Here is a 22,286-nt window from a genome sequence, read left to right as displayed (position 1 = left end):
GATCTGGACTCTGCACTTATGGAAGAGAATGATATCTGCTCTTCATTTTTAAAGCATAGGGTATGCCATTCGATCAATTTTCAAGATTTAGGAGGGTAGTCTGAACTGAAATTGTGGTGACCCTTTTGAAGTTAAACCTAGTTTTATGGTTAGAAATGTAAATAAAAAAGACAATAGAGGATAAGAGACATAGTTCTTCAAAATGTTCCCTTGAGCCTTCATTTACAAGTTGTAACGCTTGAAGGCTGAGTGGTAGTTTGTTTCTATTCTCCACAGACAGATATCTGCAGGGACTAGAAGAAACTTGAGAGCACGATTGAAGTTAAAGGAACACTCAGAATTCGTGAGGTTTATAATGGAAACTTGTAGTCTTTTTCTATGGCTACACATGCATTTCTTAGATTGTAAAGGTTCTGATACATAAGAGCTTTTGTTGGAACCTATTTATTTGTATGCTTTTGATATTATAGTTATTTGCCTGGTCCAAGTTGACTCATTTTTAAGGTTCCTTGGATTTGCCCCTTTAAGGAATGGTCTAGTGGTGTTGAATGATTTCCAAGTTTTTGAACTTCCTCTGATCTGTCTTATGTTCAATTTGAAAAGAGTCTGATGGGTTCTTGAGTTTGGTATTGTCATGATCGATGACCTGGTTGGTTCAACTTTTTACTGGTATTAGATTCTTTATCAAGAAATGACAGTTTATTTCTTGAGTTTTGATGTCATGCTTGCTTGGTTGGTCTACATGTAGATGGTGGATACTAACGAGCTACATTGGTTATCTCTTCAAGCTAAGAAACATCTTAGTTATGCTTATCAGTGTTCATGTTTCTGAACCTCCTGTGATCCTTCAACCTCTTAATCTGAAAGCATGATTTACTTCATCGTCCATTTGTTTGAACTATGATTGAGTTCTAATTTTTATTGGTGACGTGGATAATTACAGTATTTGGTCATCAGTAAACTGCCTTGTTGAACTTATAGTATTGATACCATATGGTTTCTAGGATGGTGTCTTTCTTAGTTTGATTTCCTGCTGATAGTTAATTATGTTTTTAAGTACTTCATCTAGATACTAGAGATAGTATGGTACATTGAGGGTGCTAATTGTATTATCTTTTTGCAGGATGCAGGTTGAAGTTAGTAAATACACTGAGGGTCTGAGTGACAAAGCAATGCGGCCAAATGGCTTACCAAAGTCACTAATCCGCTATGATGGTAAGTGTGCATATTCAACATGCTTCTTAATATATATTTGTATCTTATTTGCAATTTAATATGTTGATTCTTTATGTTCAACTAGCTCGCCAGAAGGAGCAGGCCTTGGGTTCCATCACAGAGGTTGTCCAAACTGTGAAGCATCCACGAGCTCATATTCAATCTGCAGATGATGAAATCCCTGCAAAGACTGAAGAGCAAGACAAGTTTAACCTTGATTATTTTCTGCCAAAATCTGCAGAACTGTCAAACTTTAGTACCCCTGGCAGAGAAACTCCTCAAATGGATGATATGTCCAGAAGAAGTTCTGGTCATGATCTCAGCAATAAATCTAGAAAATCTGGGCGAATTTCCTTGATGGGGTGAGTTTCTTGTTGGAGTTTCCTTTTGATGTTTGTCTTTTTGGCTTCCAGACAATATTGTTTTTTGAGGCTGCATCTCGCGCCTCTTGGGAAAACTAAATGCTGTATCAGTTGTAAATCCATTTTAATTTTTTTAATGGAATGCTTTATTATTCATAAAAAAAACTGTACCCCCCATGGATTAAGAGTTTATGACTTAAAATGCCAATCATTTAAGTTGATGCCTTTGTTTTTTATTTTAATTTTTGTTTCTTTTTACTTCTCAATTTATGTTGTTCATCTAGTGTGTTTTAGATGATTCTATAGAAATTGTTGATCATTATTTACAGGTTCAGAGGCAGGTCACAAAGTTCTGCAGAAAAACCTCAGCCCAGTATTGAGCCAGAGGTTTTGATGACCAAAGATGTAAAACACTCTGACAGCTGGGACCGTGTTGAAAGAGAAAGGGATATACGCCAAGGAATTGATTTAGCAACGACATTGGAACGCATTGAAAAAAATTTTGTGATAACAGATCCTAGACTTCCTGATAATCCAATTGTAAGACTGACTTCAAACAACATTTGGGTAGCTTTTTCATGTCTACACTGTACTCTAAGGCTGTGTTAGGTTTGAAAGAAAAGGTAGGGAGACCTGGTACATTTTTCCTTGCCTTTCCCTACCTTTTCTTTCAAACCAAACACAGCCTAATTTACTACTTGAAAATCATGCCATTTGTTCCTACTTTCAATCATAAAGTTCTCCTATGTTACCTGGATATGGCTGGATACTATATTGAATATGGAATTTTACACTAAAAAAAATTAAAGTGTCTGACATGATACAGCACCCTTATACAGATAACTAGGTATCATAAGAGTTCTTTGATTGCTTGTTTTACATAAAAAATTCAATTCTCACTTAATTTCTTCAAGGGTTGTTTTCCATTTGTTCTCAGGTGAGATAATAGCCTTGATATTGCATTATCAAAATGCATACACGTGTAAAAGTTGCTGAAGTTATAGAGAAAGTCTTATGCATAGATAACAACTTCTTCCAATAAAAAATTCATCATTTCACTTCATAAATCACAACTGTCATAGGCTGAGTGAGGATATTGCAGAGGACTCCTTACCTAGAAGTGATGTGAAATAAAGATTACTGTACATAGGAATTTTTTTATATTAATTTTCATGCCTATATATATATATATATATTAAATTAGTGATTTAGTTTCCATTACTTATAAAAGTGGGTACACAAATAAGTACGTGGACCCAGATGCAAACTTGCACACATAAAAATGCTTCAACTACACTATTTTCCTTTGTTGTTATTAACTCCCTATGTACTTCAGGTGCTGATGCTGGTCTGTCCATAAATAATTTATGTATATTATTACTTACCATTTACTGATAAAAAACCATGAGAGGTTCTACATATTCATGATTTGACCCCAATATTTTTACACACAGATATTTGCGTCTGATAGCTTTCTTGAATTGACGGAGTATACTCGAGAGGAAATTTTAGGAAGAAACTGCCGGTATGGTGTTATATTCTTTATTCCTTTCAATAAATGTCTATATAGAAAGGTAGATGCTGGTTGAGTGTGGGAAGGGCAAACAAAGTCTTTTAATTACAAATTTCTTACGGGATATTCATTTATTTTTGCATATCACTCTCTTTCACAAACACAAACACACACACACACACACACACACACATATATATATATATATATATATTTAATGACATATTGAATTATTGTTACAGAGATATACGAAGAGGCATACACATTTGTGATACAGAAACCTATATATACATATACTTATATACATGTTTATTGTGTATATTATTCTGAACTATTATATAAGATGGCAATTGCATGTATACCAACACATACATGTTTAATTACAAAGTTCTTAAGAAGTACTTGATCATTTTTGCATTTCTTCTCTCCCATATATAGATATACATAATACACATATTTGCGTGTGGGGTATTGAGTTATTGATATACAACTACATATTGAATTAAGGATATTTCATTATGTACTTTAATGGCTATGGTCTTTTGGGACTGAAAAACACCTAAAAAATCAGTCTGATTATCTCCAATCTGATCTGGCATCATGGTATCCTTTCGGAATTGTAATAAACTGTTTGCATTTTGTGCCTTGTTTCTATTTTTGCTTTTATATATGTTGCTCCTGTCATATAATATTTTGCTACTGAGCTTCATTGGGTTGTATAGATTTCTTCAAGGACCTGAAACTGATCAAGGAACTGTGTCAAAAATAAGAGATGCTATCAGAGAGCAGAGAGAAATCACAGTGCAGTTAATAAACTACACCAAGAGTGGTAAGTTGACAATTTCAAGGAGCTTTCAGTCTATAAAATATATAAACAGATTATATATCATGTCATTGTGGATTTGTGTCCGATTTTCTAAATGAATTAAAATAAAAATGTTTCCATGCATAATTTTTGGATATGTGAGAATATGCTTGATTGCCTTGAGAGTAAATTGGTTCATTAGTTTGAGAATACTAGTTTTTACATTCAATCTTTGACGTGGTTGACTTTATGAAATCTGGATTTGCAGGGAAGAAATTTTGGAACTTATTCCATTTGCAACCTATGCGTGACCAGAAGGTATCCTCAATTTCTCTCTCTCTCTCTCTCTCTCTCTCTCTACCATCCATGCCTTATCCCAACTATATGGGGTTGGCTACATGAATCCTGTTTCACCAAGCTGTTCTATTTAAAGCCATATCCACTGTTAAATTATTAGTGCTTAAATCACTTCTTACTACTTCTACCCATGTCCTTTTTGGTCTACCCCTAGCTCTTCTAGCCTCTTCCACTTCTTACTACTTGTAATATATATATATATATATATATATATATATATATATATATATATATATAGATAGATAGATAGAGTCTCAGTTTACTGTTTCTGCAATCCTTATTGGAAATTATCTGAATGGTCCATTACTTTGTTAGGGTGAACTTCAATACTTCATTGGCGTGCAACTAGATGGAAGTGATCATGTGGAACCCCTTCGAAACCGTCTGTCAGAGAAGACAGAGCTGCAAAGTGCTAAGTTGGTATGCCCTTTCACCTTGATGATTTATTTAGTATATTCAATTTTATTTCTTGGGGGGTACCCTTCACTTTTTGGCATATTGGAGTGGGTTTTCAGGCCTCAGTCCATAGATTGAGGGTTAATGCGATACCTGATCAGTCCATAGATCTAGCCCAAGGCTTCCATATCGTGCAGTCCATACCTTGCTCAGTTCAAATGGTTGACTGTAATCATGTGGTAATAGAGATCTCATATGCATCTGAAATATTTGATCTATATTTTAATCACTTTTACGATGAAAATATTGTTTTCCTTGCCATTTAAATAGCTGAAAAATTTTCAGTCTGAAAAAAATTATTTCTATTTTATTGAGAAACAGATGGAGCATTTAATAAACTTTCTTTTTTTAACTTTTTATTATAAAAAATAGGCACCCTCTAAAATATGCAGTCAAGTATCACAATTTTGATCTTTGATCCAGATTTGAGCAGCTTGCTAATTTCCAATACTAGCTTGGGAAGCTATACATAAGAGGTTATTTGCTCCATCTGATTGGCCCAATATTTTGGAATCCACTAATAGACTCCTTGATCTTTATACTGATCAAGTGATCCAGAACAAGTGGATGAAAGTCATTCTGGGGCTGGTCTAACTCTTCTTGGCCTGCATGACCTAGATGTGAAATTTGAACTTGTTTGAAATAATTTAGGATATTCTCTTGTCTGTTTTTTCTTCTTCATCCTTGAACTATTTTGCACAAAAACCATTGGAATTTAACCTGGATGATGTGGTTTGCATATGTTGATAACTTGAGTATTTGCTTATGTTTTACAGGTCAAAGCTACTGCAGAAAATGTTGATGAAGCTGTCCGAGAGCTTCCTGATGCCAACTTGGTAAGGTACACCTTTCTAGAACCATGATGCATTTGGTCAAAGAAATCAAAGATGTCATATGTCACTGCTTGGAATAGTTCATAATAATTTTGAGTTTACAGGCTCCCTTTCTAGTGTTTGGTGATCCTATCGAAGAAGCCTTTTAGAAATTAATTTGTATAACTAATAAGACAAAAGGTGATACTGAATTGCCCATAGCGAATTACAATATGAATAAACACATAAGGCCTCTCTGATATATAATTACTCTTCATAAAATTAGAATTACCAAAATCAGAACTCTATGTGTTTGGATGAGACACAGATTTTCCAAGAATTAGAATAAGAATACCAAATATGTCATAAACTCCATCTGTTTCTAGTTTGTTCTCTATTTTGCAGGAGAGGAAGAACAATAAATGGTTCTTGGTGTTAGATAACCATTCTAACTTGTCCATTCCAGAAATTTTAGGTGAAAGTTTTGAATATGTTTGAGTGTTTGTCCATCTTTGTGCCAGTCATTGGAAAATAGGTTGGATGGTTTTTAGTTGTTACTGCACAGTAGGTCAGAACTTGATGAATGAATTTGATGCTCATTAGTTGTAGGGTTCAAGGTTTGAGATAGAGTGAAGGTTGCCAGAAACAAAGAAGAGTGACACATTGAGATTCCAAGAAGAAAAGCTGGGCAAAAGGAATAGAATTTGAAGCTAAGGGGGAGGGGAAGACGTCTGATGAAGGTTCAGTCTCTAGATTGCATCTGGTGCCTATAATGAAGGTAATGAAAGTGTGGAAGATGTTGAAGGTCTTCATCTCTGGATCTGGTGGCCTGTGTTTCAATTCCAAAGACTTGGAAGTTGGAACTGGAGAAAACATGTGTTGTGTTCTCCCTTAAACATTGGTGGCTTGTATTTTTAGGCTAGTACCTAACTCCTCAAATTCAAATGGAATTTACAAATCCACTGTAAGGTGTCTGTGCCAAAATTTTGAACTTGGAATTGGGGCAAGTTCTTCCAAATCCACCTCAATTCCGTGAACCAAAGCCAGCCATAGTGACTTTCTTCTATTCTTTCTTGCTTCTGTCATAGTGATGAAAACTTGGCAGTGGGCTTTTTTATACTTTAAATGTAACTTATCTTTAGATTCATGGCTTCATAATGTGCTGTAAATTTTCAGAACTTTATGTATGACAGAGATAGGTAGGGTCATGCACATCTTCTGGCTTCCACACAGATGGCTGTGGTAATATTTATTTCTAATGGTTTTTGAAATGCTCCGGATAATATTTCCAGTGGATTCATAGCATTCTTCTTGGCTTTGCATTTTACCTCTACTATTACTCATTTTTGTACATTTTCTTATTTCCTTAGTATAAGCAATTATTTTATTTTCTGTATTCACCACCTGGTTACTTTTTCATCTTCTATTCCCTATATTGAAATGTAGCTTATGCTATTTTTGAAATCTTTTAGAGACCAGAAGATTTGTGGGCAATCCATTCTCAACCTGTCTTCCCAAGGCCTCACAAAAAGCATAGTCCTTCTTGGTTAGCAATTCAAAAGGTACTTATTTATGAAGTAATTGCTCATGATTTTACCTGTTGATCCATTTTTGGATCCTTTTTCAAATATGTATTATCTATGTTAATATTTGTAGGACTTTATTCATGCAGAAGTGTCATGCTCATTTCTTTAAGGTTTCTCTTAAACTAATCCTGGTCTTTAGAATATGTGAAGTCTGAACAACTAATTTCATATTAAGTCAACCTTACTGATTTATAAGTGCATGGCGGGTAATAAATGTAAAACCTTCTCCTGCTCAATGATTGAGTGGATGCAGGGTAGGTTTATCTTTCAGTAAATTGTTGATTTCTACAAAAATATTATATCCAAATTGAGTCTTGCATGCTGGAAACAAGGATTTCATCTGCTAATAAAAGAAAACAAGCGCTTCAACCGTGTAATTTTTGGTGGAGACTGAACTTGAATTCGGTTAGAGGTGGAATAAGACTAATATTTCACCTTTTGGGGAGACAATTATGATCTTTTTTGATAAGATGGACACAATTATGATTCCCATGCTCATTTTAAGATGCTAGAAATATACTCCACTTATTCAACTATCTATTTTTCATTTGTTTGAACTGTTGAATTAAACTAACTGGACAATGGACAATATGTTTGATATTAAATAAAAATTTATTGAAAAAAGTAAATAAAGAATAAAAGAGAAAGATAGCAATGTGGCTCGAGTGACAAAAAAAATCCACAAGACAAGAATAGAGAAATAAAAATGTCCCACCCCCAAACCAAAATATGATGTTCTCCACTAAACTCATCAATAGAAATCCACACAGAAGAAGAGCACAAGAAGAAAATTTCTCAGACCCAACCACTCCCAACTGCAACACAAACAGCAACCAAACTAGCACTGATCTCTTCCACCTGAATTCCCACCCACAATATCTGCTTGAAAGCCCCAATTTTTTCTTAGGCTCCACTATGTCCTAGTGAAATAACTCTTCCTTATCTATTAACATGATAACATCCTTAACCCTAAATCAACTTTCATTGGATGGCTTTGTTGATACTTCCACCTCATGAGATTTTCTTCTCTTCTATTTCCATTTCTCTGAAAACTAGGGCTGTCAATGGGACAGGTCTGGTTGGTACAGGGTGATCCCATTCGGAAGCAATTATTAACCAGAACAAAATCGTAGACCCAGAACCATCCTGGTTAATAGTCAGTTGGTTCTGGATCTGAATCGGATTGGGACAGGCAGGAACTGGAATGATCCAATTGTTAATTGGGACAAAATCATAGAACCAGAACCGACAAAATTGGTTCAGTTCGGTTTGGGCAATTGGGCAGAACCAACCCATTGACAGCCCTATTGAAAACAGAGTTGGCAAACTGTTCAGCCCAAGAGAAGTCCACCTAAACCTCTTTATCTGAAACCACAGCCATCTCCACTGAACCTTTCTCTGCCACCGCTGATCTTCGCTGGCCTCACAGGTCTTTTCCAAGTCCCTGTCGTCCTCCTTTGCAATTGGGTTAGCCCTGTAGACCCTTCCATCCTCTTTTTCATGATCCAAGCTCATGTCTGGTATAAATTCAACCTTTTCCATTGTTTTTTTTTTGAAGCCATTATCAATATATTTTTTTTCTATTGTGTTTACCTCTCTGCACTCTGCAGCACTGAGAGCCCTCATCAGCCTCTTTAGTGATACCCTCAACTTTTCCTTGTTCTACCTGAAGTCCACTGTTTTGACTCCAAACGATAGTTGACAATTGCCTCTGCTAATGCTAGTGAAGCAGATGCTCAATTCCTGGGGGAAGATATTAGTGCAGAGGCACTGAAAAAGGAGACTTTAGTTGGCTGAGCAGGGGTGCAAGTCATGTTGGGTTGTAAGCAGCCCTAATCCAACTTGATGACTTTGTGTTGGGATCAGGTTGGGATTTGGACTGGTCTCAGGTAGCCAAATTTTTTTTCCTTTTGCTTTTAGAGAAAATGTTAACACTACTTAAACGTGGGATGGTGGGATTGGCCAATTAAGTTTAGCTATATAGGGTGACAAGGTTATGGTGCTTTAGGAGTACTATACTTATGTTGTACTAAAAAAATCTTTACTTTTAAAATTAAATTATTACATACAGGCATATGTACATACAGACATACACATTAATATGATATTTATAGAAAATATGAAGACATGTGGGATTTGGGTTGGGTTGAGTTGCCAAAGGCTTCAACCCTAAACTTTGTATTTCCCTAAGAGACTCTGACCATACCTGTCATTGAGGGAAACTCGCTTGAGCTCTTCCTGTTAAATAGCTTGAAGCTTTCTTTTAAAGTCTCTTTTTCACTGACAATAGGTTCAATGGAGAAGGGTACATACTATAAAAAGCCAAAAGTGGCTAAACCCCAAAATATTGATACAGGTTTCCTTAGTTTTGGTGGTGGAACCCTTGCTCTATTTCTGTCTCTACCTACCTACTTACCTACTTATATCTATCTTTCTATCTATTATATCTACTTCACACATGGGATTTGATTTTTTTTTTTTAATTTTTTGGGTATCTATTAGAGATGAACTAATGGAATAAAAGTTTGTTTGAAGTTATTTTCAAGTGTGTGGTTTTCTTTTTTTCCCCCTCTCTTTTTTTCTCTAAAGTATAACATTTTTTCTCTTCTCTATTTCAGGTTAGAAATTTCTTTTAAATGATGGGTAATTTTTTTTTTCCTTAAAAGCTCTCTTCAAATAAAAGAAATTTGAGTATGAGTTGCAAAATGGGTGAGTGAGGCGCACTAATGGGATTTTTTTTTTATAATTTTATATTTTTTATTAACCAAGCATTTTTTATCTGATAATTCTTCATTTTTGTTTCATTTCATTCCATTTAATTTATCTTTTGTTAACCTTCTTATATATATTTTTTTTGTGTAAAACAAAAAGAGCCCATAAGGCTATTGGTTCTAAGACATAGTTCCTTGATCCTTCTATTAATGAAATTTGATGCCATTTGGATGTATAAAATTCATGCTGGAGATGGTTGAGCATCTGCTGACCTGCATGTCCTATCTTTAGAATTTCATACTTTTCTTTGTTTTCGGAATTTCTTTTTTGATTTCATCTTTACTATTATTCTTTATGAGCACTCAAATCATGGATATCCTCACTTAGCTAGGGCTTATTACCCTGTGGTTTCTAAGACTGGACAGTATATATGCAACTTAGTTTTTAGACAAGTTTGGGTGGAGTCCTCGGTATCTTGCTTCTGTTTCATGATTCCATGAAACTCTTAGTTTGGGTTTTCTGATCTGTCTTGGCATTTTTTTTAAACTTCATACACAGTGTATTGTGGATTCTCATGTTTAGTACTTTGTATATCTATAGTTAAATTATTTAATTTATGCTTTGTGACGTTCTGCAATCTTCTGGAATTTTGTTCAAGTGATATTTGTTTATCATTTGAAGTTTTAAAGTTTTGTTGGTTATGTACTTTTTGGCATATTATATATGCATTCACTAATGCTATTATATTTTTAATCTCCTTTTGTCTTGGTAGATTATTTCACATGGTGAACAGATTGGGCTGAAGCATTTCAAGCCCATAAGGCCCCTGGGTTGTGGTGATACTGGCAGGTAATGCAATTTCCTATGTTAGTATAGACATGACTCTGATTCCTTGTAACTTATCTCGACTTCCTAGTGGTATTATCCAACAATTGAATGAATTGGTTCTTTAATTCCCTTATTTTCTTCAGGGGAGTGATTAGGGTATATCCTATTTTTTTTTTTTTTTTTTATAAAATAGGATATCCCTAGTGAAAAAACAAAGAAGCCACTGTTGATTACCAAAGAAATCAAAACAATGGTGTGTTTTTATCTTTTAATGTATGTGTTGTTTGAACAATGATTAATGGTGTGCACCCTTAATCATTGCTTCTGCAATTTACTTTTTATCTAAGCCTTTTTAATGATAGAAAAAGAAATTTTCTCTGCAAATAGTTTTCCAGCTAGAAACTTGCTTAGGATTGTTGATTGTTGTTAGCTGATGATTGATTAAACTAATGAGGGATTAAATGCAAAGGTTCATGGACAAATAGCTTATAAACAAGAGATTTTAAAATAAGTAGGAGCATAATATATGATCTGTTTTGGGGAGCACACAAAGAAAGGGCAGAATTCTCTGAAGATGTACAAGGTGGTGGTGGTCTGGACAGCTTGGGAAGAAAGAGATTTTAGAATATTTGGGAGATGGAGAGAAGAAAGGAGACACTAATTGAGTCTATAACATTAAGGTTTGCACTTGTGAAGACTCTGAAACTCTTCTCAGAATTTACAGTTGAGGAGTTTTTCAGGAATTGGGGGGCAATAGCTGATTCTTCCTCCATTTGTATCCTTTTCTCTATTTAATGAATTATTCTGTTATTGATAAAAAAAAGCTGAATCTTCTTCTATGAAACAAAAAGTCCTTGTGGTTTGGTCATCCCAAGTGGTGGGTGGACGAAATTAAATTTTGATGGCAGCAGCCTGGTTAATCCTGGACCTTAAAGAATTTGGGGGGGGGGGGGGGGGGAGGGAGGAGGAGGAGTGATAAGGGATGAGGGTGGAGATATTGTGCTTTGTTTTCGGGTCCAATTGAAGAAGGTGATTCAATAAGGACCGTACTTTTGGAAGCAGTTTTCTGGGTGCAAAAAGCTAAGGAAGTGCGAATTGTAAAGCTGATCATTGAAGGGGTTTCGGAGATAGTAGTGGGGTGGCTGAGTAAAAGTAAGGGGTGGTGTGGCAATTTTAGAAATGGAATTAGATGATTTAAGTGGTTCTCAAAAGATATGAACATTCAAATAAGACGGGTAAGAAGATCAACTAATTATCTTTTTTTTTTTGATAAATAGAAGATTGACTAGTTGTCTGGCAGATGGTTTGTTTAGACAAGGTGTTCACAATCAACAAATGTATTGGGCTCAATTGTAATAGGGTGGCGGGGTGTGTTTGTAATTTTTTATTTTTTTAGTGGCATTCACAACCTCTTGTTGTATCCCTTTTCTCTTTAATCATTTAATGAAATCTTTTGTGTTTCTGATAAAAAAATGATATGTTAATTTAATATAATAGGAGTGCAAATCAAGTTATGCTTAGGGTGGAATGGCTGGAGGGAGACAAAAATGGTTTGTGGGTGACAGCAATGAAAAGAAAAAGAATCAAGTGGCTGAAAAAAGACATGGAAGTTAAAGTAAATTGGGTTACGAGATGTGCAAACTCCTTTGCTGATGGGTTAGCAAAACAAGGGGTAAATAGGGGTACTATGTTTTGGGATCAACTGTAATTTTTCTGCTCTGTTTTTTCTTGTTTGGGGGAGATGAGAGTGGTTATCTCCTCCCTTTGTATCCTTATTTCTAATTAATTAAGTCTTTTGTTATTGATAAAAAAAAGTTACACTTAGGACTGGAAACCAAGAGATAACTTAAGGTGACTTTTTCTGGTACCTTGGCTTGGTAATTCATAACAAGGGAGAGATTGAGAATGACCCCCCCATGAAATTAGAGCAGGATGGACAAGTGGAGGGTTGCATTCAGAATCTTATGTAATAGGCAGATACCAATTAGATTAAAAGGAGAATTCTATAAAACAGTTGTAAGGCCAGCTATGTTGTATGGAGCAGAGTGTTGGGCAGTCAAGAAATAACGTGTCCAAAAAATGAGTGTGGCACAGAAATGCATATGCTGAGATGGATGGGTGGAAAAACTAGAAAGGATAGGGTTAGAAATGAAGTCATTTGGAGGATAAGGCCTTTTATCCTTTTTGAGATAGAATAAGGAGAAAAGGTGGGTGATTATTATTTGGTAAAATACAATTCCTTATCCATTTAGGTGGCTAAAAAGTGTTTTTGTGGATAAGTTTTAAGGGGTTGAGATCTCATTTTTCTCCGCCTATCGGAACTCCTTATCCATCCTTGTGTTTCAAAGATGCAAGGGCATGCGTGGCTTCAAAATTTAATAAAATCTGAAATATTTATAATGCCCTCTAAAGACAATGCAAAATAATTTTTTTTATGACCATCAAACCCTTGTAAATGATTTTAAACCACTTGAACCACCCTTATAACTTCTACAATTTTAAATGGATGGATTATCCCCTACTTTATTAAAGAACTTATTTTACCCACCATTATTACCTATTCAAGCTAATTTTATCCATAAGATGCAAAACTCACATCCATATGGAGATAAAGCCATGGATAAGTTATACAAACACAACCTTAACATCCTAGGTTTAGGATGTTTTTTAATTGCTTATTTTATGGCAATTAAAAATACAAACCCAAAATGAGAAGTAGGTTTTTACATAAGCAGCTTAGATCTACCAATTAACTCAGCCTATAATACTGGAGAGAAATCCACCTCAATAAATTTAAATTTCTGAGATTTGCTTTCAAATACTCTCTTAAATCTATTTTTATTAGTAAAGAACTTAATTAGAGGAGAGATGGAGAAAGCATAATAGAAGCATCCACTAGGAATGGCAATGGGGTGGGGTGGGGCCGAGTTTTTCCTACCCCATCTTGACCCCAAACTCAAATGCCCCACCCCATCCCTGCCTTGAACCCTGGCGGAGCTAGAAATCTTAACCCCATCCCCGTCCCCGTGGGGAACGGGGATCCCCGAATTTGCAAAGCTTTGCCTTGGTCATTCATACTTGTATACTTACAGATTTAATTTTTTATTTTTTTGAAACCTACCTAGAACTATTTTATGTAATTTAATATAATATAACATATATTAACAGTTATTGACATTTATATATCATATGTATATTATGTTATATAATATAGTCAGGGCGGGTTTGGGGCCGAGGTCAGGGTGGGGTGGGCAAATACCACCCCCACCCCATCCCCAATCTCTAGAGTTTCAGGTTTCCCTGAACCCGCCTCAAATCCCAATCAATGGTAAAAAAACCCACCCCAGTCGGGGCAGGGCGGGGCCCCACGGGGATGGGTCAAATGCCAAGTGTAGCACCCACTCCAGTTGATAGGAGAGGTCTCAAAGCTTCAAGAGGCAACCCAAACACTAGGGCAATCCCCGATACAATTAAGTCCTGAGTAACCTGACTCCTAACAAGTTGTCAGACATTAAGTTAGCTAACCTTGGACTCTTTTCATGTGTAGTAGGAAGTTGGTTTAGAAGAGTATTAATTCTTTTTGTGATTTGTTTTTCCTAACTAATGACTAATAATTCTAGGTGGGTAATATTATGATTGGAAAATTAAGTTGCAAAAGCCTGAAGGCAAGGTAGAACAAAAACATTTCACATGTGTTTTGTTGATTATCATTGAGTCATTTATAAATACTTGAAAATGCATCACTAACATTTGGATAAACGATTTGTCACATGTACCCGTATGGTTTTCTAGGAAACATACTGGAAATTATATAAACTTATTTAGCATTATTGCTTTTGAAATTTGTTGGAGGTTTATACTTGGCTGTCTCATTGTTTGGTGGATTTCTGTGTTGTTTCAGTGTTCATTTAGTGGAACTAATTGGCACTGGAGAATTGTATGCTATGAAGGCAATGGACAAATCTATAATGTTGAACCGCAACAAGGTTTGAATATTATGGAACTTCCTGATTGAGTTCTTCATGATGTATCACACATATTTGTTTTAATAGAGATATTCTTATACATGTGATTTGGATAACTTGCATAATTTGTATGCATTATACAAAAAAGGACAAAAGCATCTGTTCTTGTCATTTACTCTTAGTATTAAAATTAGTTATTAATAATGCTATTTACTATTAGTAATGGTTGAGAATGTGCAATTTGTTGTAAGGGTATCTTGGGGTTTTTTCTTTCTTTTGTATTTGGGTGCCCAAGGGAAATCTTTGTACTTTTCCTCTCAAATATAAATTCAATGTTTCTGGTATGAACAGTAACAAAAACACCATTTGTAACTCTTCTCTTCTTCTCTTCTTTTCTTCTCCTTTCCTTCTTCTTCTTCTTCCCGGCTTTTCATTCAACAGCTTGGTGTCAAAGCAACATTTGGATTTAGGTTGAGAGTTCTGCTGGTGTTTGATGTCAATAATACATTTCTGAATGGAGATCTTTAGGAAGACATTTACTACATGGACCCTCCTCCAGGAGATGACATAAAGGGAAAAATATGCCTATTGAAGAGGGCTTCGTATGGTCTAAAACAGTCTCCTAGAGCTTGGTTTGAGAGACTATGCAATGCGATGAAGAGTGTCAGATATAAACAAAGTAATGCTGATCACAATTTATTCTACAAGAGGAAAAATGAAAGTCTTACTGCTTTAATTGTATATGTTGATGGCATGGTGGTGACTGGGAATGATGTAGAGGAGATTCAAAGGCTGAAATCCTTCTTAGAATTGAAGTGGCAAGATCAAGTGAGGGAATTTAAATATGTCAAAGAAAGTATGCCTTGGATTTGTTGAAAGAAAATGCAAAACTTGGGAATCGACCCACTGATGCTCCTATTGAGCAGAACCATGTGTTACAGGAGGGGGATGATGAGCTATATAACGATAAGGAGAGATATCGATGACTAGTGGGCAAGCTTCTTTATCTTTCTCTCACCAGACTAGATATTGCATATGCTGTGCATATTGTAAGTTAGTTTATGCATGCTCCCAGAGTCTTAGACATGAAGGTTGTTGAAAAAAGTTCTTAGATACCTAAAGAACTGCCTAGGAAAGGGTTAATTGTTTAAGAAACATGGTAGACTAGAAGTTGAGGCATACTCTGATGCTTTTGCATGGTCTATGGACTGGAGATCTGCAACTAGGTATTTTACATTTTTTGGGGGAAATTTGGTTACATAGAGAAGAAAAAAGCAAATAGTTGTTGCAGATCCAGTGCTGAAGCAGAATATAAGCCATGTGCCATGGTGTGGTTGACTTCTTATGGATTCATATCTTGCTGAAGGAATTAGGAATGGGGATTTTTGGTCCCCTGAAGCTTTATTGTGACAATTAAGCAGCTATCACTATTGCCAATAATCCAGTTTAGCACAATAGGACCAAACATATTGAGACCAAGAGGCATTTTATTAGAGAAAAACTTGTATCTGGAGACCTATGTATTTCTTACATGTCTTTTGGGAAGCAGCTGGCCGATGTCTTTTTTTTTTTTTCGGAAAAGGTAAGGTATTTTATTAAATCAAGAACCAGTACAAAGGAGCCTAGGCCATTAGAGGCTGCCTAGAGCCACCACAAATCACAAATACATCCAGTTCTGAGATCTAAACAACATACTCGAATTCTGATTTTTAAACACCTCTGTTGCCAACACCCAGGACAGAAGTTTACCCACAGCTTTCTGCACCATTTCCTCTGGAGATTTAGCTTTCACTGAAAAATTCTGTTATTTCTTTCAATCCAGATAGTCCAAAGCACAGCAGCCGGGATAGTCTTCCAAACCAATGTACCTTTCTTGCTGAGACCCTCAATCTGCCAACACAACAGCAGATCCTTCACAGAATTTGGCATTACCCAGCTGATTTCCAAAGCTTGTGGAAAATGCCTCCAAATATAATTCGAGACTGGGCAATGTAAGGCCACATGTTCAGTAGTTTCTATTGCCCCACCACACAAGCCACATGACATGTCCGGAATTTGTATGCCACGTTTCACTAGATTAACTTTGGATAGACATTTATTTAAAGGCATTGTCCAGAGCAAAAACTTCACTTTAGAAGGACTGATTGAGTTCCAAATCTGCCTAGCCGGAAAGTTTCCCTGACCTGAACTTATCAACTTACTGAACATAGACTTTACAGAGAACCTGCCATCAGCTTCCCATTTATCTCCAAGCATCCTCCATGTTTGGGTCAATTCTCTGGTTATGGAGCAGGCCCAACAGATTTGCATACTCCTCAATTTCCCAGTCAAAGAGATGCCTCTTACAAGTTAGGTTCCAACTGAAAGAGTTACCATCCACATTGAAATTATCAGCCACCGAGGAATCCTGATTTACAGAAATTTGATACAAGAGAGGAAATGCATCTTTCAGACACACTTCAGAACACCAAGAGTCTTTCCAAAATTTAATTCTTTCCCCATTTCCCAAGTTGTAACTGATTCCTTCCTCAAATAAATTAGAGTTCTTCATTATACCTGTCCAAATGGAGCTTATCCCTCTTAAAATAGGAGAATTGGATCTCCAATCACCCCAATCTACTCCATATTTGTCCACAATCAGCTTTCTCCACCAAGCATTTCTTTCATTTGCAAATCTCCAAAGCCATTTACACAGGAGGGCAGAATTGAATTTCTTCAATTTTCTTATTCCCAACCCTACAACTTCCTTAGGAAGACACACTTGATCCCAGTTTACAACATGAACCTTCTTCTCCTCCTCCCAACCTCTCCAGAGAAAATTTTTCTGTAGTTGCTCCAATCTGTTAGCCACTTTGGAAGAAATAGGAAAGAGGGAGAGGAAGTAAGTAGGTAGATTAGAAAGAGTACTCTTAATCAAAATCACTCTCCCCCCGAAAGAAAGGTATTTAGCTTTCCGGGAAGCCAATTTTTCTCCATTCTTTCAACCACTGGATTTCAAGTCTGAGAGGAAGTATATTTAGCTCCAAGAGGGAGCCCCAAGTACTTGACCGGAAGATGGGCAGTCTGACAAGCCATAACTTCTGCACAAACTTCTAGATTTGTAACAAGACCTACAGGGATAATCTGAGATTTTCTCAAATTTACCTTGAGGCCAGACACCACCTCAAACCAACTCAAAATTCCAAGCACCACCTCTAGTTGATTTGGAGAAGCATCAACAAAGCATAAGGTGTCATCAGCAAATTGAAGAATATTAACTTTTTCTTTTCCCGGAGCAAATTGCAAAGCCCTCCCAAAGCCCATTCTCAACAGCCTTCTTGCTAAAGAGATAAAATTTCCATGACGCAAATGAAGAGTAGGGGAGAGAGAGGGTCACCTTGCCTTAAACCTCTTGAGCTTCCAAAAAACCCAGTTGATTGCCCGTTAACTAAGATGGAGAACTTAGGAGTCTTAACACAAACTCTGATCCAGTTTCTCCAAAGCTGCCCAAAATTCATTTTCTCCAAAACCAGATCCAAGCAGTGCCAGTTAACATGATCATAAGCTTTTTCAATATCCAGTTTGCACAGAACACCTGAGGTCTCCTCTCTTCTTCTGGACTCCAGCAGTTCATTGGCAATGAGAATAGAGTCAACCATCTATCTACCCGGGACAAAAGCACTTTGGTTACAAGAGATAACACTGCCTAATACACACTTCATTCTTTCAGCCAAAACCTTAGCCATGATTTTGTAGAAACTGTGCAAGAGACTAATGGGCCTGAAGTCCTTTATATTGACAGCCCCCTCAATTTTTGGAATGGGAGTGATGAAAGTTGCATTCAGACTTCTCTGAAAAGAGGCATTAGTGTGAAATGCCTGGAACACCTGCATCAAATCACTCCTCACAATATCCCAACATTTTAAGTAAACTAGATTAGAGAACCCATCAGGACCCGGTGACTTATCATTTTCTAGCTTCTTTACTGCACCCTTAATTTCCTCTTCTGAGAATGGTCTCTCTATGCAGATTTTCTGCTCTTCATTTAATTTATTAAATTGGAGCTCGGAGGGAAAAGGTCTCTGAACCCACTTCTCTTTATAAAGGTTCTTATAGAAAGAAGTAGCTACAGATTTAACTTCAGAACTAGACTCACCACACCTGTCCTCCCACACCAGCTTGCTGATTGAAGAGAATCTAGCACGAGCATTTGCCATTTTGTGAAAGAACTTTGTATTTTTATCCCCCTCTTTAAGCCAAATGGATTTAGCTCTTTGTCTTCACTTCCTCTCTTCCTCGACTGCCATCTTATCATACCTGATTTTTGCAATTGACCTCTTAAGTCTCAGATCTTCAGACAAGGGACCCGCCTCTTCAGCTCTGTCAATCTTAACAGTGGTGCTCAACAAAGCCTTCTTATCAGTAACCCACTTCATATTCTTTTCCTTACTCCAAATTTTTAGTTTACCCTTGACAGCCTTTAATTTTGATGCCATAACGAAAGAACTAGAGCCCTCCACTTGCAACTCATTCCACACAGAGCTGATTAAGGGGATAAGATTTTCCTCCTCAAACCAAGCATTTTCAAACCTAAACAGGGATTTGACTATCTCATGGAGACCACAAACAAGCTGAATAGGGCTATGGTCGGACATCGGTCTAGGAAGGGTAAGCTGTCTGAAATCAGGAAAGAATTCGTCCCAGTTTGAAGAAACCAAGAATCTGTCCAGCCTAACCAGGGCCGGGATAGATTGGTTATTGGTCCAAGTGAATCTATTACCCTGAATTGGGATGTCCATTAATTCCATACTATTTATGAAGTCAGCAAACATGTTCATCGAACCAGTTCTTCTACCCCTTGTATTCTTCTCATCCACCAAAATAGTTGCATTAAAATCACCCCCAATTACCCAAGACAGTTCTGAGGGTCTCTCAAATCTGATAATTCCGCCCAAAAGCCACCCGAAAATTAGAGTCAACAGGACGATAAACGTTTGTGACTTGAATAAGTTTTCCATCTTGTAGTTTCAGCCTCAGGGTGATTGAGAAATTACCAATTCTGCAAGAAACCAAAGAACAGAAAATGGGGTCCCAAAGGCTCACAATTCCACCAGCACTCCCCGAGGCAGCCAAGGCCTTCCATCTGACCTGATCCTCCCCCCAAACACTTTGAATTGTAGCAGCGTCAACCCACTCCAGCTTAGTTTCTTGGAGCAAGACAATCTTTGACTTCGATTGTTTCAAAGAATCACATGCCATCATCCTCCTCCTTAAGGTTATCTTCTGCCAAATTTAAGGAGTTGTTGTGCAAGCTGGGCATGATAGATATCTATGCTCAGTTTAATGCTATTGTACTTAATTTTACCCCTCCCTCCTTTCTATTGTACTTAATGCTATCATTAATAAATTTCTGTTCATTATCCAAAAAAAAAGATATCTATGCTCAGCTTGAGGGGGGGTTTTGTGGGCCATAAGTTTTATGGGCTGGACTATAATGTTCTTTCTTGGTATATCTTTCTTTAATAGTGCTTAATGGGCATGGGCTTATGCTATGTAACCTATTTCTTACTGCCTACTAATTGGGGGCAGTTTTGTACTTTCTTGTATTTTGAAATCTCTCATTTAAATACAAAGTTAGGCTGGACACAGTAAGCTGCTGCCCATTTAGTATGGACATTTTGATGAAAGTAAGAAAGTACTTCTCTAATCTAAGGTTGAAAACCTTCATCTAGTATGGAAATTTTGATAAATGTATTCTAGATTGTTAATAGTGATCTGATTAATGCCTTTTAGAATCTAGTATGTAGAATGCAATTGTGTTATTTCATGAATCATGATGTTCCTTTTTTTCCCTTCTCTGGTATAATCTCTAAGTTAGATATGCATTTGCATGCCACAATATGCTACATAAAATCTTAATGTTGTTTGCAGAGGGAGCTCAGCATTTTCTATATCTTTTTTTTTTGTCTAAGGTAATATAGTTGCTTAATAATGTTAAAGCTTGCCTAATATATGAATCATGTACAGGTCCATAGGGCGTGCATTGAAAGGGAAATTGTATCGCTACTGGATCATCCTTTTCTTCCAACACTATATGCTTCTTTTCAGGTCTTTTTATGTTCTTACTATACTCCTAGATCTTATTCTTTTGTTAATTTGACAGGGATCCCACTTGATATGTTGACATTAGTGCATTTAGATAATGTAAAAACACAACTGACATTTAAGAAGTCTTAGTTATTTGGGAAGGCAGTTGTACTGTGAAACTCTAAAAAGAAAAATTCTGCAGATGAAACTTTCATGTGCATATTGAACAAAGTCATAGAACATATATGAACAATTCTAGACAGCCTGAACCAAAGAGCAAATAAAAAAGCAGTTGCATTTTCTTTTTTTTTTCTACCTCATTTTCTTAATTAGAAATTTTCATAATGGTGCACAAGATGGAAAATGGATTTTTTAAGGACTAGGTTTGAGATTTATGAAGTCTTGGTAATGTTCATATTGGCAAGTCAATTATCTGTACGGATGATTTGAGGCTTATGTAGCCATCCCCAACTAATAGAGAACTTGAATATCAACCATATGATAACTTTCACACATGTTTAGGGTGGTGAAGTGAAGCTTTAGGGCTTTTCTGTTTATCCTAGGGATGAAAAAATTCTTTAGGCCAAAGGGAATAAAAGAAAAATCAAGGAATAAGGTAGTAAAACAGGTTTTAGCTAGGAAGAATGCAAGCATTGAGTATTTGAAAGTAAGAATATTCAGGAACTCAGTACACCAAGAACATATCAAGATTCTTTCATGAATGCTAGAAATCAAACAAGAGCGTAAGAAATTGAGAAAGGGATCAAGAATTAATCAAGATAAACCAAGGATGTCCAAGATTTAAAGAAGAAATTATAAGACTTAAATCTTAATTCAAGAATAAGAAGAATAAGATTAGATTTTACCTGACAGAGAGAGAGAAGAAAAAAATGCGAAATTCCTTCAATAACTTCAATTCTTGAATCTGAAAATTTCAATTTCTATTGCACAAATTGATCAGAAGGAATTCCAATGGTCTTACAAGCACATTTATAAGTAGAAAAGAATTTACCTGCCTTTTACCACTTTATTTTGCCTACTACAAGAAAGAAAAAAATCTATTAATCCATGTCATGTAAGTAGACTCCATCATTAAATATAACCAAGACAATAGGAGAAACTCTTTAACTGTCTAATATGAAGTCATTGACACTTGAAAGAAAAGACAAAATTTCTTAAACTCTGAGAAATTGACCTAAAAGAAAAAATAGACTGAAACTACAAAATTGCCACTTAAATACCAAAAGAGAAATCATATTTATCTCACATGGGGTGAGATGTTTTCTGATTTGATTGTACAATATTCTATATCTAGACAAGCTCTATGTGGTGGCTGCAGCAGCTGAGCCCACCAAAGGCTTGGGGCCCCACTTACAGTTTTCACCACTTTTTCTCTTCGGACCCTCTCATGAGATGGGAATGTTGGCAGAAGTTGTTTTGGCCTTGAACCTGAATGAGGCAATAAGCTGATCATTGAAGGAGGCTCAAAGCTTGTGGTGGGCTGGCTATAGAAACCGGGAACTGTTACTTGGGATTTTAGGGATGAAATCAAGATATTTAAGTGGTTAACCAGCAATATGACAGTGATTATTCATTGGGAAAGGAGATT

The 22,286-nt window shown here is 36.2% G+C and overlaps 1 protein-coding gene across 5 annotated transcripts in view; it reads left to right on the top strand.

Annotated features, from left to right (window-relative positions):
- LOC104606902 (phototropin-2) overlaps window positions 1–22,286 on the top strand; it is a 79,153-nt gene that overhangs the window by 22,221 nt on the left and 34,646 nt on the right. For 4 of the 5 annotated variants that reach the window (XM_088890254.1, XM_088890253.1, XM_010272326.3 and 1 more), the window contains exons 4-15: window positions 1,124–1,215; window positions 1,301–1,577; window positions 1,907–2,117; window positions 3,032–3,102; window positions 3,813–3,919; window positions 4,164–4,213; window positions 4,568–4,672; window positions 5,485–5,544; window positions 6,993–7,082; window positions 10,591–10,667; window positions 14,548–14,632; window positions 20,618–20,698. In XM_088890254.1, the coding sequence (XP_088746380.1) occupies window positions 1,124–1,215; window positions 1,301–1,577; window positions 1,907–2,117; window positions 3,032–3,102; window positions 3,813–3,919; window positions 4,164–4,213; window positions 4,568–4,672; window positions 5,485–5,544; window positions 6,993–7,082; window positions 10,591–10,667; window positions 14,548–14,632; window positions 20,618–20,698 (1,306 nt within the window). Of the gene's footprint in view, window positions 1–10; window positions 61–1,123; window positions 1,216–1,300; window positions 1,578–1,906; window positions 2,118–3,031; window positions 3,103–3,812; window positions 3,920–4,163; window positions 4,214–4,567; window positions 4,673–5,484; window positions 5,545–6,992; window positions 7,083–10,590; window positions 10,668–14,547; window positions 14,633–20,617; window positions 20,699–22,286 lie in introns of those variants that run through there. The other variant, XM_088890255.1, reaches the window with a different exon arrangement.

Source organism: Nelumbo nucifera, chromosome 6 (genome assembly GCF_055504915.1).
Source record: "Nelumbo nucifera cultivar China Antique chromosome 6, China Antique-T2T, whole genome shotgun sequence".
Lineage (NCBI taxonomy): Eukaryota > Viridiplantae > Streptophyta > Magnoliopsida > Proteales > Nelumbonaceae > Nelumbo > Nelumbo nucifera.
This window is presented reverse-complemented; position numbering and strand designations above follow the sequence as displayed.